General features: G+C 41.4%; 1 protein-coding gene across 1 annotated transcript in view; it reads right to left on the minus strand.

Moving 5' to 3' along the window:
- Positions 1-13,943, minus strand: part of LOC118778206 (versican core protein-like) — a 39,086-nt gene continuing 25,143 nt past the window's right edge. Inside the window, exons 9-15 of the mRNA XM_036529620.1 lie at positions 13,743-13,856; positions 13,283-13,396; positions 7,127-7,285; positions 6,364-6,446; positions 2,111-2,255; positions 1,418-1,600; positions 1-1,004 (exon numbers count right to left, since the gene is read on the minus strand). Of these exons, the coding sequence (XP_036385513.1) occupies positions 871-1,004; positions 1,418-1,600; positions 2,111-2,255; positions 6,364-6,446; positions 7,127-7,285; positions 13,283-13,396; positions 13,743-13,856 (932 nt within the window). The 3' untranslated portion in view covers positions 1-870. The remainder of the gene's footprint in view (positions 1,005-1,417; positions 1,601-2,110; positions 2,256-6,363; positions 6,447-7,126; positions 7,286-13,282; positions 13,397-13,742; positions 13,857-13,943) is intronic.

A 13,943-nucleotide genomic window follows, 5' to 3' on the forward strand; every position in this document is an offset into this window, starting at 1 on the left:
TTTTATCTTTTATGTGCGGCTCAAAGCTGCTAAAAAAGCTCCTCCCATGTCTTGCTCTCCTGACAGTATCTGAAATCTGATTGGGGCAGATATGCAGTCCTTTCGGCTTCCTCCTCCCACTCTTCTCCTCCTCCCCCAGTTCAGTAATTCCGCAGAGATCAAATGGTCCGCCCATAAACATTTTTGCTTATATTTCTGCAGGGAGCGTGACCTTTCTTTGCAAGCTTTAATTTATCACACCATATCTGCTTGTATGTTTTCTCCTTGAATTCTTTGAACATTTGACTTATATTTCTGGTTAGATGTTTCATGCCTTTCAAATAACACAACTCGGTATAAATTCTGTGCAGATAAAGCTACAAAGATTAGAGCCCATATAAGGAGCAGCAGTCAGACTCTCTACAGTAGAAAGTCTTAAGAACCAGTTTTAAATTTTACTAAAATGTGATGTGTTGTTTATGTACATTATTTAAACTCTGTATTTTTTGTTCAATGTACACAGCATGTTGCTATTTGCTTGTTTAGTTTACCACTTCTATAAACTGTTTGGACATGTAGTTGTGGACTCGTGGGCTCTGATGTGAATAGAGTTGAGAACTGAATATATTAGTATCAGAATAATTGGTATATATATATATATATATATATAAAAAATCACACGGAAATGCACCAGCAGAGAGACCTGGCATTGAGTGTGTCCTTTTTGTTGTCCACTGATAAATGTGTCCCTTGATAAAGAATGAAGAAGAAAAATGACGGAAAAGATACTTTTGAAACATTCAAAAGGCACTTGATTCTGGTTTGTTCTTTTAGACCATAGAGAATGGCTCTCCATCAGGAAAAGGTGTGTTCTGCACTCCTGCTGCGGGATCAGTGTTTGGTGTTGCCCCCTCGGACGGTCCAGCGATGGCGGTGTCGAGCAGACTCGTTGTATCGCCTCTTGGCATTGTTGTACAAGCTGCTGTATTGATATTTCTGTGGGTAAGTCCTTTGATAGGTGGATGCTGAAAAAATACAGACAAATATGTTTCAAACATGCATATAATGGATGACAATTTCCCATCCCTTTCTATTTAAACATTTGCAGCAACAAATGCCCATTAAGACATTCTAACCAATGTAACCATTTTTGTTCCCATTATTTTTACCTTATTTATTGATTTCATATAAAATTATTTTATTTTAAGGTACCTTGTTTTTGGATGAGTCCCCCTGAAATGTCCCTACTATTTCTACATCCCCTGTCTACAGTTCATCACATAAATTGTAAATACATTCTCCAGAACTCCAGCTCTGCAGGGGTTATTTAATCTTATGTCACCAGGTAAGCGACCTAATAACACTAACTCATTCTCAACAAGGTCCAGGAACTACACAGAATCATTGCAATGATGGTAAGGAAGGGCTGCGCTCTTACGGCTAATACAGGAGATTTTGGGCTCATCCCATCGCCCATCACCACGGCAACGGATGGTCGGCACGTATCTCTGGATGTAGCCATCCTTGCAGTGGTACCGCACCAGGGAGTTGATCTCATAGCGAGCTTTCATGCTTCCAAAGATGCGGGCATTTTTCACAACTGGGGGCTGACCACATGAAACTGAAGGAAAACATGTCAATGAATGAGTGAATACATCAAGCAAATGTTCCTTGGGTTTCAATGGGGTGGTTTTGGGGAGAAGGAATAATGTTACGGCACTTTCAGACAAACATTAAATTTAACATCCCCATGATATAAAAAATAGCATTAAGACAATGCTCATCTCAGAAATAAAGAAAAATCTCCTTGAGGTCCCTCAACCTGTCAGCAAAAGGTTATGCGGTGTCTTAATGTCACTGGATACTCAGGAGCAACAGCCTCACACCTTTAGAACAACAGTTCAAACCAGCATTAAGCCTTGCAGCCCACCAGTGCAGAGGAACACTGTAATGTGCGAAGCTGTAATAGCATTGTGTGTGTTGACTTTCTGAAGTCTGCCCGCCGAGACATGGCAGAGAGCCGATGTGCTGAATCTCCATGCCCATAGTAACACAGAAAAGCATAGCGCCACTGCTTCCAGCTCTGCCTTGGGTACACTCCATTTGGGATGCCCCGGGGGTGACCACTCACCTGTGCCCTTCTTGCAGGTAAAGGTGAGGTGGTAGTTGCAGGGCACGTCGTTCCACTGTCCCCCCTCGTGCCAGATCATCACCACACAATCCTCACCCGTGGAGAAGAAGCTGTCGGGCTGGTTTGGCCTCCAGTTCTCATATTGCTATAAAAAAAAAAAAAAACAAATGATGTAATAGGATATAATGTCCACATACAAACACAGTCTGATTGCCATCCAGGTTAAAACAGATTTGAATTACAGGGGAAATGCTGTTAGTCATTAAATCTAACAATCTGAATTTGCCTGCTACCCGGGCCTCCTTGACCTGCAAAGTATTGTGTTTTGGATCCCTTCTATACCCAAGGGGTAATTAGCTATAAATGGCCCTATAAGTAATTTCCTCGCTATTGGCTCAATCTGATCCCTATCAAGGGGCAGCTTGGTGTGATAACAACATTAGGACGAATAATGTAATCATTGCAGGGTGGTGTCTCCCAGAAAGCCGTGGGAAAGGCTTTCTAGTTACCGTGGGGCAAACAGGAGCATGGCACAGTTTGGTGTTGCTCCCCAGTTTCTCAAGGCACCACAGAGCTGCCGCGTCAAACATCTGATAAGCCTGCACAGCTGTTCTGTTTCGCCATTTGGCGATGGCAAGAGTTCTTTCACACTGGCCGAGCAGAAGGCAGGAAGTCCAGGGGCACCCCACCCACACACACTTAGTTTATGCTCCTGTTTCTTATGGGCCCATTTACCTCTATGGTGTAAACCTTTAAGTCTCTTTATACATTTGGAGCAGGCTTTCAGCAGGCTGTGCGTAAAAAGAGACTTACCTAAAATATAAATTTAACAGTACACAGGTTAACCCTCAGGGCTTTAATCTTTCTTCATTGAAGCTTTAAATGTCCTGGTTTGCAGGTGTTTAGGAAAAAGTATGCACATAGTCCATTTCTTACTTCTATCTGAGCATTACTTCCTCTGAGACAAGCTCATCCAGGACAGATGCAGATAAAATTAAATTCTATTTTAGTGGTATCCTGTTTTTTAATCAGGACACAAGACATACCCCTGCATTCAATCAACATTTGTCCTTAAGTTTGACTCAAAAAGAAGTGTACAAAGTTTGTTGAGTTGAGCTATCATCAAAGTTAACAAAAACTGAGAGAATGTTGGAGTTTTTGTTAAGCACCACTCACATTTACTTCTATACAAGGACAGGTTTTGATTGAATACACAGGATTAAGCAGACAGGCTTTTCTCATGTAGAGAGCTCTGAGAAAGAGACACACCTTATATGTGTGTAGACTAATAAAATGCCTTGATTCCCACTACCTCACTGCTAATAGGAGATCACCATCAACTGACATTCATACAACCTATGTCCTTATCTCTCCACAGCACCACACAGGCCCACTGCAAAGACTGGATGCCTTTAGTACATTTAGACCTGACAACCACCTGTTGTACTCTTGCTGCCTAAGAGTTAATATGTTCAAGTCTCCTAACTGCTGTAACTGCAAAGCACAACAAAGCAGTCCTCTTCTGCAATGTCAGTAGGTGTCTCTAGGCTTACCACGACCAGTATTTTGAAATAGGTCCAAATTCTATGATTGACTCAATTCAAGGAATGGAATGATACAGGTAATTTGGCACAATATAAATACAACACAGAGCTCTGGAAGTTGCAGTTTGCAAGTGATAAATATATTTGTCTGAGTTTTCCTGGTCACAATAAAGCACCTCCCTCTGTCCATTGAACCGGACCTAGACTTGTGCAACGGTAAACACAGGTGGCGACTCGACAGCTCTGTCAGTGGATGGCTTCAATTCAATTCAATTCAATTCAAACCTCAGCTGAACCATACCACTTTCTGTCCACCAGTCATGGCGACCTGCCTAGGCAGAACACTTGTGCTTCCTTCTGCTTCACGCCACAGTTGCTGGGTGAGAGGCACCTCAATCATTGGATGACCAGTTTTTTTTTCTCTTGCTGCAACTTTATGAGAGCAGGAATAGAAGAAGCCTGGGGCTCCCAGGAGGAAGACAGGACCCTGCTCAGGCTGTCGCACTTCCTCTTAACCTGAGGGAATACACGTCTGCTCTGATACATTTTCTCTAATGTCCTCTCTCCTCAGGGCTGCATACATAAATTAAAAACTTGACAGGTGTTGGGTAAAAACGGAAGTGTTCTGTTAATTAGCTTGTAGTGCAATCTCCGCACAGTACTGTTCCTAAAATAATCACAATACACCATGCTGCCATGCGAAGTTCATTTTATAGAAGACTGCAGAGCAAAGCAACTTTCAAATCTCCAGAGATGGAAGCACAGGGGATTTGCATTGGTTTGCATATAAGTAATACAAACCTGTGCTCGTACTTTGACTGCCCACATGAGGGCGCTTATGTGTATTTCTGTATCAGAAGTTTTCTCTGCAGGCAGCCCGAAGCACATGGAAGCACTTGGTGCAGGAAGCTCTTTTAGTGAAATTGTAAGACATATGATATACATGATACTGTAGACCTCTCAAAATGAAGCGGCCTTTTTGCTGATTTCATACTTAGTAGGGCCTTAATGCAACATCATTGCAGATGTGCAGATTGAGTTTGGTATTAGATCAGAGGGAGATTCTGGCAGTAGACTCCGGAGGAAGGCCGTTTTGGTGTTTAAGCTTTTGTGCAGGATTGGCAATGACCACCATCTACAACCCAAATGCTGCCTGAGCTCCTCTGTTGCATGCAAAAACCAAGATGGACTGCAAGCAGAAGTAGCTCCATTCCCTCCAAACTGTGCATGAGATACCCATGACCTCACATAGCCCAGCTATGACATCACAATCACAAACGCAGGGGTTTCCCCCTCCAATCAGCACTTACTCAAGGGCAAAGGTTGCACTGCCCAAAATTAAATCAATATGGGTTGTTCCAAATAACTTTCATGTTAGCTCCATGAGGCTAACAGTTGAGTTTGCAAGCAAAATTTCCCCCAGAGCCCTTCTTACTGTTGCCATGGCACCAGGGGAAATAAACAGTTGTGAAGGACCAACAACACCCCCTCCTGCTCCAGCACCTGATACAGCCTCTGTGTTGGTCTTTGATGATTGATTCCAGCTGCCTGAACAGAGAATGCAAACAGCAGCTGAACACGGGGCCGTTCCACTGTCCGGGTGGCTTCTCCATTGCTTTCAACGCATTGCATGTCCCTCCTCTGCACTACACTAACAGACCTGTCATTTGGGCCTTCCAATATCAAACACCACCACTGAGACAGCCTCATGATAAACAGCACACCTCCCTTCATCAGAGAATTCATGAACCACAACAGTTCAATTATTCACCTTTTAGTTTTCATAATTCAGTTTTTACCATTGGGCAAAATCTGCAAAACCTTGTAAAATCTGAGCATTGTTACTCTTTTCATTTTAAAAGGGTAACATTTATCTACATGAAATATCACATTTGTATTAGCTTGGGTTAAAGATCAGGAATTGTTCGAACCCTAGTCAAGTTGACTCAAGTGTGCAGAAAAAATGTTCAGAAAAATTCAAAAAATTGTATCACACACAGTATTGCTATTTTAGCCATCTTCATGAAAAGGCACAGTATATTGCTTGGAAAAGAACTGCAGTATTCTAGGTTTACAGCAAGGTAGAGGGTCTTTGCATGCATCAGCTGCAAATACAAGAGAATGTATCCTGACTGTTGGGCATTACTGATCTTAGCCTCTGTCTTTCAATAGGCTTTTGGATAAACACCATTAACACCTTCAACTCAGCTGATCCACTGTCAGCTGTAATATTCTTGGAAGGATATTTCTTTAACCCCATGGTCCCCACTTCCTTCTCCCTGTTGATTCTTTGGACAGGTGGGTCCCTGTTTCCAATGCCACTGCTTTCTAAAGCCTTCCGTTACCTGTCCACACCTGAGCAGCTGAGACCACCAGCTGGGTCTCTGCAGATGGTCAGTGCATCTCCTAGCCCTCTGGCCTGCTCCTTTCAATCCCCTCTCTTTCAGTATTGTTCCTACTTTGAAGTGAAGACTGACTCAGCTCACTCCCAAAAACAGTAATTAGACCCCGTCTGACATGGTGAAGGAGATCCACAGGCAGGAGCCTGGTATGCTGCCATCTTCCAATACAAAAACGTACACACATACAGATATTCAAACACACACACTCTTGCACATGTACACACACAGACAGACAGACAGACACACACACACACACACACACACACGCACATGCGTACAAGAGAAAAAAGGCACAGTCATTTCTTACCATGGGTCGGCCATCTGTCCAACGGAAGTCATTTTCAAACATCCTGTCATTCAGGCCAATCCACTGATAGTCGTGTCCCAGGCCTGAAACACAATGAAACGCAAGTCAAGAATTCACTTTTCTGCCATAATAGGCTCTCAGCTCTAACAGGAAAACACAGAGACATTGTTAACCTCATGAACAGTGCTTGCTGTTTAGAGGACATACCTTTTTCAGTCCCAGCAGCTCAGAAAACTTTCCTATGCTTTTGGCCATTGCCAAATTGCACTTCACCTCAATAGTTTATTAAAAGTCTGTTAATGTCTCAATGTTAGGAAGAAATTAAGGCCATTAAAGGCTGTAGAGCTTGCATTAAGAATTTAGATCCTAAGCATTGCTTAAGGCAAATCCAAATATAAATAAATACATAAATATTTGAACGTTATCCACATATAAATAAACATTTAATAAACCTAGCCAATGCATCACTATCAGTACTAAATCAGTACCTGATTTCAGTGCCACTTTAATGAATCAGTACAAAGGTACAACACCCTCTAGTTACTAGTTCAATTCCTTGACACTTGACACTAAGCTTTACCTCTGCCTGCATCCACCCTCACAGCTGCTCCAGTACAAAGGTTCTGGGGATATGGTGAATACCCTAGACACTGTTCTCCAGGTGAGGTTTGGGGTGAGGGTGAGTATTGGCCCTAAAGGACTCCTCAACAGAGCCCTCCCAGCACAACGCCTTTGTGAACTGCGAATGGCCGGCAGCACTTACGGTTGACAAACAGCTGCTCCTCCTGTGACAGGACACTGGTGAGGTGCGCCCCCTGCAGGCGGCACTCCCTCTCTGCGGCGTCCCACGTGCGTCGGTGGGTGAAGTACTTGTAGCAGTGGCCCTGGAACTTGTGCCAACCATAGTCACAGGTTTCTGTGTCTGGGGGCAGAGAGTGTACATTAGTCTGTAAGACAAGCTCAAATTCAAATTTAAATTCAAATTGTGATTTATTGGTTTGATTCCACACTGACTCATATGGTCAATGCAGACTCCCAGTGCAATGTGAAATGCATACTACAATGATATCAACAATAATGGTGCAAATAAATTCATACTCAGAAAACTTTTAGTGCAATAATAAAGTGTAAAAAAGGCAAATCTCAGAAGAAAATGCACAAAAAAATAAAACGTTAATAATATAAGATTAAGTCGGTTAAGTGGAGTGCATCACAATGACAGACAAAAAAATAAGCATATGTGCACACATTTGAAATCATTGAGATGTGCACCGGCATGCTGAATTAGCATCAGTGATGGCGCTACATGTGCAGTCAGATCGTCTTTCTTCCCAAACACGAAGTCCACAGTCTCAGTGGCTGCTGAAGTGTTCTCTGTGTTCTGTCTGCTGGGCCGATCCAGTGCATTGGTTTACAGAAAGGACACAGTCGGTGGCCAACTGGGTGATGCACAAAACGGCTACTATGCTAATCTCTGCTATGCAAATAAGTGGGTATAATTTAGCAGGGGCCATTAACGAGATCTAACTAATCAACAAGCCACTAACAACTTCAATATCCACTGGGAGAAGCCTGAGGGAAACAATGGCTACCACACAGCTCCTAAATAATGAGCCATTTATTGAATTAATTCATACACACAATGCACACTTGTGCTACATTTGGTTGTTGGCAGGCCTTTACAAATACTATTGTCCTTTTCTCCTCAATCTAGTTCATTACCATTGAGGAGGGTGAATTAACCCTGCTGTTGCAGATGTGTGTGTATATGTGTGTATATAGCATACATAGCACAAATTACTAACTGTGGCTTGCAAACAAACTATCCTTTAACCCTTGTTATGTTAAAGCTGGCTTTATACCCAACCAAGACATGCTATGTGGAGTCAAAACAACCCCGGCATTGAACACTGAGTAAATCAACTGAATAGTCCATAGATCTGAGACTTTAGACTAAGTCTACAGGTCTTAAACAACAGGAAGACATGCTTCCACAACATTTTACGAAATACAGAAGATTCAATAAATACCTGTATGAAATACGTGTCCAATCAGTTTTAATTGTGTATGTGGTAGCCTGATTGCTAAGATTCTAACTAAGACAGTTGCACAAGCAAATGGTTTGAGATCTAGGTCTAAGATATGGTTAAATTACAAACAAAGCCTTGGGTTTTACTGTGATTCACAGAACTTCTTTAAATGTTGGATGAACTTTAAACATGCTTTTTATTGTAGTGATCACTTTTACAATGAAAATGAAAACCTTTGCAGTGAATGAAACATTGATGAAAGGATTGTTATTTGCATTGACTAACTGCTGCACCGTTGACCTGGAGGTATGTGGGGAAATGAAATGGCAATCTCATGAAATGAATGTTGGCAGACAGGTAAAGGAAAATGCTGACCTTTTATATGATAATGACATATCACCAAAGCATTACTTGATATAAACAGGGATTAATAGCCTGGAGGTTAACCTATCACGAGGGATATCCCCATACACAGAGCCACTTTATTTGAAGGCCACACAATGCACAGTCATTGTAACTATTAATTTGGAGAGAAGTCCAAGTCTTATAAATATGAGACAGAAGAATAAAGCTCTTACTTAGTTATCCATTTATAGATGTACATTTGCTGATAAATCTATGGAGAGCATTTCCATTACTCAATTTCTTCTCTGTATCCCAGCACGTTTCTGATGAAGAATTACTATATTTACATTTTGTTGAGAATGTGAACATTCTATCATGTGCAGCTGACATCACAATACGATTTATACAGTTGCCCCAGATACAGCCTCAATCAGCTTTCAGCTTTTAAAAGGAGAACAGGACTAGCAAGCAAGATAAATGACTGAAAATAGAATTTGCTACCTACCTAGCACATTACACATTACTTTGCTATCTACCTAACTAGAATTCACTAGCTAGCTTACTAACATGTTAGCTGGCTAAGGTGTAAAAGTGACCTAGCTAATGAGATAACAAATGTAGCAGAAAAAAAGAATTAGCTAGCTGGCTAACAAGGTAATGAGCGTAGTGTGGGGTAAAGTGGGCAGCCACCAGGTTGTCTTATAAGTCTAGTTAGCTACCTAACACGCTGAATGACTCACAATGAACTAACCTGTGGACCTGTTCACATAAAGCAAGTGCATGATTACACCAGATGGTCTCAGATTTAAAATATCACTACAGTCAGCTGACCAAAGTTAGCAACCCTGGAAAAGTCTAGCTATTGCCATGCTAAGCCTTTTCAAGTTTAGGCTTTAGCACATCTGTTGACCTGAGTGAGGCCCTCAAAAGTTTGAGAGGAGGGAGGTCACAGGAGGACAGAGGCTAAAAGTCTAGGTCCAAGCCTGATGGTGGGCGTGGGTATGCTATGTTGTGATTACCACTCAGAATCCCCCTGCTGAATTTGCGTAGTTTAGTCAGGAGATCTGATCTCACAGGAAGTCTGGCAATGATGAAGTGGAGGCAAAAAAGAGTCCCAAAAAGCCAAAGGAAGCGGGGGGGGGGGGGGGGGTACCTGCACCATGTGAACTGCTCTGGAGGGACAGCCCATGAAAACAGAGCAATAGCAAGCACTATTAAGAGGCAGCACACACTCTGGTGGATCACCCTATTAATGCCTTTGCACCATCTCCTGGTAAAGCAAAGGTACTCCTGACACTTTGGGGATGAATCACTCATATACTCTCACTCACTCACACTGAGTAAGTGAGGGATAAACTTAATTTTGTGGTGGTGTAGTCAAAGCCAAAAAAACAAATAAAAAGCAGCAAGTCATTTTGTGTGAAAGCTCTGAAGATCATTAAAATGCTGCTTAATGTCATAAAGAAACACATGTTTGGAAGTAGTGAGGCTTTTAGCCAGGGAGGCAATGCACTGCCTGAACCACTACAGAGTTGGACAGCATTTCAAGTATTACCTGCAGTATATGTCTGCTGCAGTGTCTCCTGTTTTTTTATATATTTGGTGCATTTAAGATGTTTTATTTTTTTTTTCCTTTTAGAGAAAAACTATAAAAGACATTTTTGACAAGACAAGTTTGTGAAAAAAAGACAAATTCTGGATTTAGCAGATATGTGAAACACCTGTCCGATCCCCAAAAAAATCAGTTTTCAGCACTACAGGATTTCTTATTCCCTCAGTGGATTTTTACATCCTATTTAAGCCTTTAAAAACAGGAGCTATGTGCGTGTTTCAGCTGTGGCTGGGGGTTTGCCCATTTCTGAAACCTCTGTGTTGAAGCCACTATGAATCAATATTTTTTCCTCAAAGATGGAAAAATGTTTGACTAGTTTTGATCCCAATGCATAACAGAGCTATTCTTTATTCATCGTGTTCCTCTTCACAGCTGCAAATCTCCTCTGAAATGATAATGGACGTCTTTTTGCTATGTTTTCGTCTTTTTTTCTTCCTCGTCTTTGGCAATTGAGCCTGAGAAACCAGCTGTGCACGAGCAATCGGATGCAGGGGGGTGAATCACTGCTGAGTAATTACAGCTGCACTCAGGGTGGGACTGGAACCAATTCACCATGGGGATGAAATGTAGTGACTGAGCTTTGAGGGCTCGACCAGTGCGTCCGCCAATCACACAACCTGACACAAAATAATAATAAAAAGCCTACCTCTGGCATTTAAGTGAGAACAGCTGCTCCACGTACTATGAAATCTAAGTGAATTGGTCACCATGATTATGCCCAGTCTGTGTACTGCATAAATCCAGTGGGACAAAAAAACAGTGAATGCAGTGACAGCGATGAGTGTGTGGGAGTGTTGCTATTACAGCCTGTCTCTTGTAAACACAATCAATTTGGAGGTATGAGTGTTTTCATCAAGAGCGAGGACAAGCACTGTTCAGGTCCGGGAGCTGGTTTTTTCAGTCCTAATTTTTAAGCATTTATGCCATCTAGTGGCAAATGAAGGTACTGTTGTTATTTTGGGGGAGCCGCTCACTCAGTGGGTCAATCACTCAGTGTGTGAGGGACACTGTCATTATTAAGTGTTTTAGTCGCAGCCAGAAAAGCACAGGAGAGTGTTGTTAAATTGGTTCCAGCTGTCTTGCTGCATAGGGGTTGCAGACACTGCTTATGTTCCCAGAAACGTGTGGGGCCCCACCTCCCCGGTAGAACTCCACCCGATAGTGACACACAGGCCATTGAAATCAGTTCCAGCCACACTCTTAGTTCTCAAGGGGAATGACTTGGCTTACTCGAGGTCAGAGGAACCCCATCAGCAAGGGGCTCTATATCACCATAACTCCTTGTTCGGTGTTTCTTCATTTGTTGTGATTGATGAGGTCACACCAAATCATTGATAAGTCGTATATCTACCAACGTCACTTACATTTTAATGCTTTCTTTGTCCCCATGTTTGAATAGCAGAGGAATTCCACAAGAAGCTCCTGCACAAACATGAATTTTTCTAATCACACTAAAGCTACTCTGATGATTCACTGTGAAGTGTTTACACCTAATGCCTAGATTGTTTTGGCTTTTTTAGACATTGTGTTAATAATTTCCTATTCAAAACACTACAGAATTATTAACCGTTTTAATAGTTACCATCAGTGTATGTCTAATAATTTCCTATGCTACACCTGAAACTACAAGGTAATAGACTGCCATTATGACATCTTGCTTTTGTTAGGTGTATAAACATAACTGTTTTCTTTTAAATAGATCTATGGCATATGTTTCAACAGTGCATGAGGTGTTAACACAGTTTGGCTTATTGTGGCATAAACACATACGCATAGTAATGTGTCCATAAACCGACATAAATCATAGGGGTTTAGGGGTGGTGGATGGGAGACATTTCTCATTTCAATAGCTGCAGAGGGGAAAACTGTGAGGATATTGCTGACAATGTACCCACTGTCCTCAAACCACTTTATCTGACACCTGCCCAGCACAACAAACATCATGTTCTTAATTCCATGATTTAAAGGGCTCAGCCAGATGCATTGCCGATGCAGTTGATTGTGTGGACTGAAATCTGTTGCCTGAAGCTGTTCATTTTTTCCAAGTGTCACAGTTTACTTATGTGATAAAAAGACATTATAACGCAGAGCCATAAAATGTAATCATGAGCGATATCGGTGTTGTTCACAACTAAAGGGATAATTAAGACCGGTAAGTAATATGTACAATAATCCCATACAATAATCCCAAAATACAGGTATACTTATTTAACGGTGATCTACAATAGCTAAATGTGCAAAACTGAAAACAAGGAAAAGCAGATTCATAATTGTTAGAATTGGGGGTGAAAACAGGGGTGAGTGCAAAAAAAGTTATATAAACTTATATTTGAAGGATATCAATCACTATTCTGACTTTCTGGGTTATGCATTAAAACCAAAGGGAAAATATCTGAAAACAAGAAAAAAGTAGATCTGCAATCATTAGACTTTAAACCAGGGGTGAGCAAAAGTCTTGCTATCAAATATAATACACAGAAGACGTCAATCAGCCAACAGGCCCCACATGAAAGCAAGATTGCTATGTTCTGCAAACTAAAACCATACCATTAGAGGGACCAGCCACTCAGCGGCAATTTTACCCATTTGGATTTGGTTTGGATGAAGCCTCACAAACCATTTCTGTTCTGCTCAATGCATGTTAAGTGAAAAGATGTTAACGGGTGTTGGTATGCCCTCAAGGCCCCAGTTTAAATGACTCTGACACTCTACCTGTTAGAGTGAATTTCCTAACAATGCAAGTAAAGCACCACTTCAAGAAAAGCAAACAGATTTTTTTTTCTAGGGTCTGCAGTTTCAGCAATTACCTGCAAAATGCCCTAAACCTTCCTTCAGGACCAGATATTCTACACATTACTGAATAACCACTGTTGCAAAAATGGTGAAAAAGTTACAAGGGAATAATGGGAAATTACAAAGTCATGATTCTTACCATATTCGCAGAGTGCTCCTGTGTAACTTGGCAAGCAGACACAGGTGAAAAAGTTCAATCCATCTATGCAAGTGGCACCATTCCGACATGGGTTGGACTGGCACTCATCAATGTCTACACACAGCAAGCATGAGAAGTGGAGGCAATCAGAATGACTCAAACAGTCAAAAAATATCAATGTAAGTAAAAATGATTGTGTTATTAGTTAAGGACGAAAGGCTATTTTGTGACTATTTTAAGAATAATAGCTGCCATTTGAAATATTCGTAACAAACATTAGCATATATTTAATGTACATGTCTATAGATTTCATTAGTGCCAAGGTGTTGCAGGACTACCAGATTTGTCCAATGCAGATCATAATATGCAATAATAATATGATGAGGGCAAAGCACTGAGTTAAAGGTCCAGTGTGATGGGATTGTTGCTTACTTGTGTGAGGTGAGAGCATATGACATACCTGTCTCACAGCGCTCCCCACTATATCCCGGAGGACATGCACAGATGTACACTTTGCCTCTCATGTAGCAAGTGCCTCCGTTGAAACAAAGGTTCTCAGTGCAAGAAAAAATACCTGTAGTGACCAAAAAGAACAACAGAAGAGGGTATAAAATGAATTCAAAATATAAAAGATGTTTTCCCCAGTTAACAACATCTCCAA

This window comes from Megalops cyprinoides, chromosome 5, assembly GCF_013368585.1.
Source record: "Megalops cyprinoides isolate fMegCyp1 chromosome 5, fMegCyp1.pri, whole genome shotgun sequence".
Lineage (NCBI taxonomy): Eukaryota > Metazoa > Chordata > Actinopteri > Elopiformes > Megalopidae > Megalops > Megalops cyprinoides.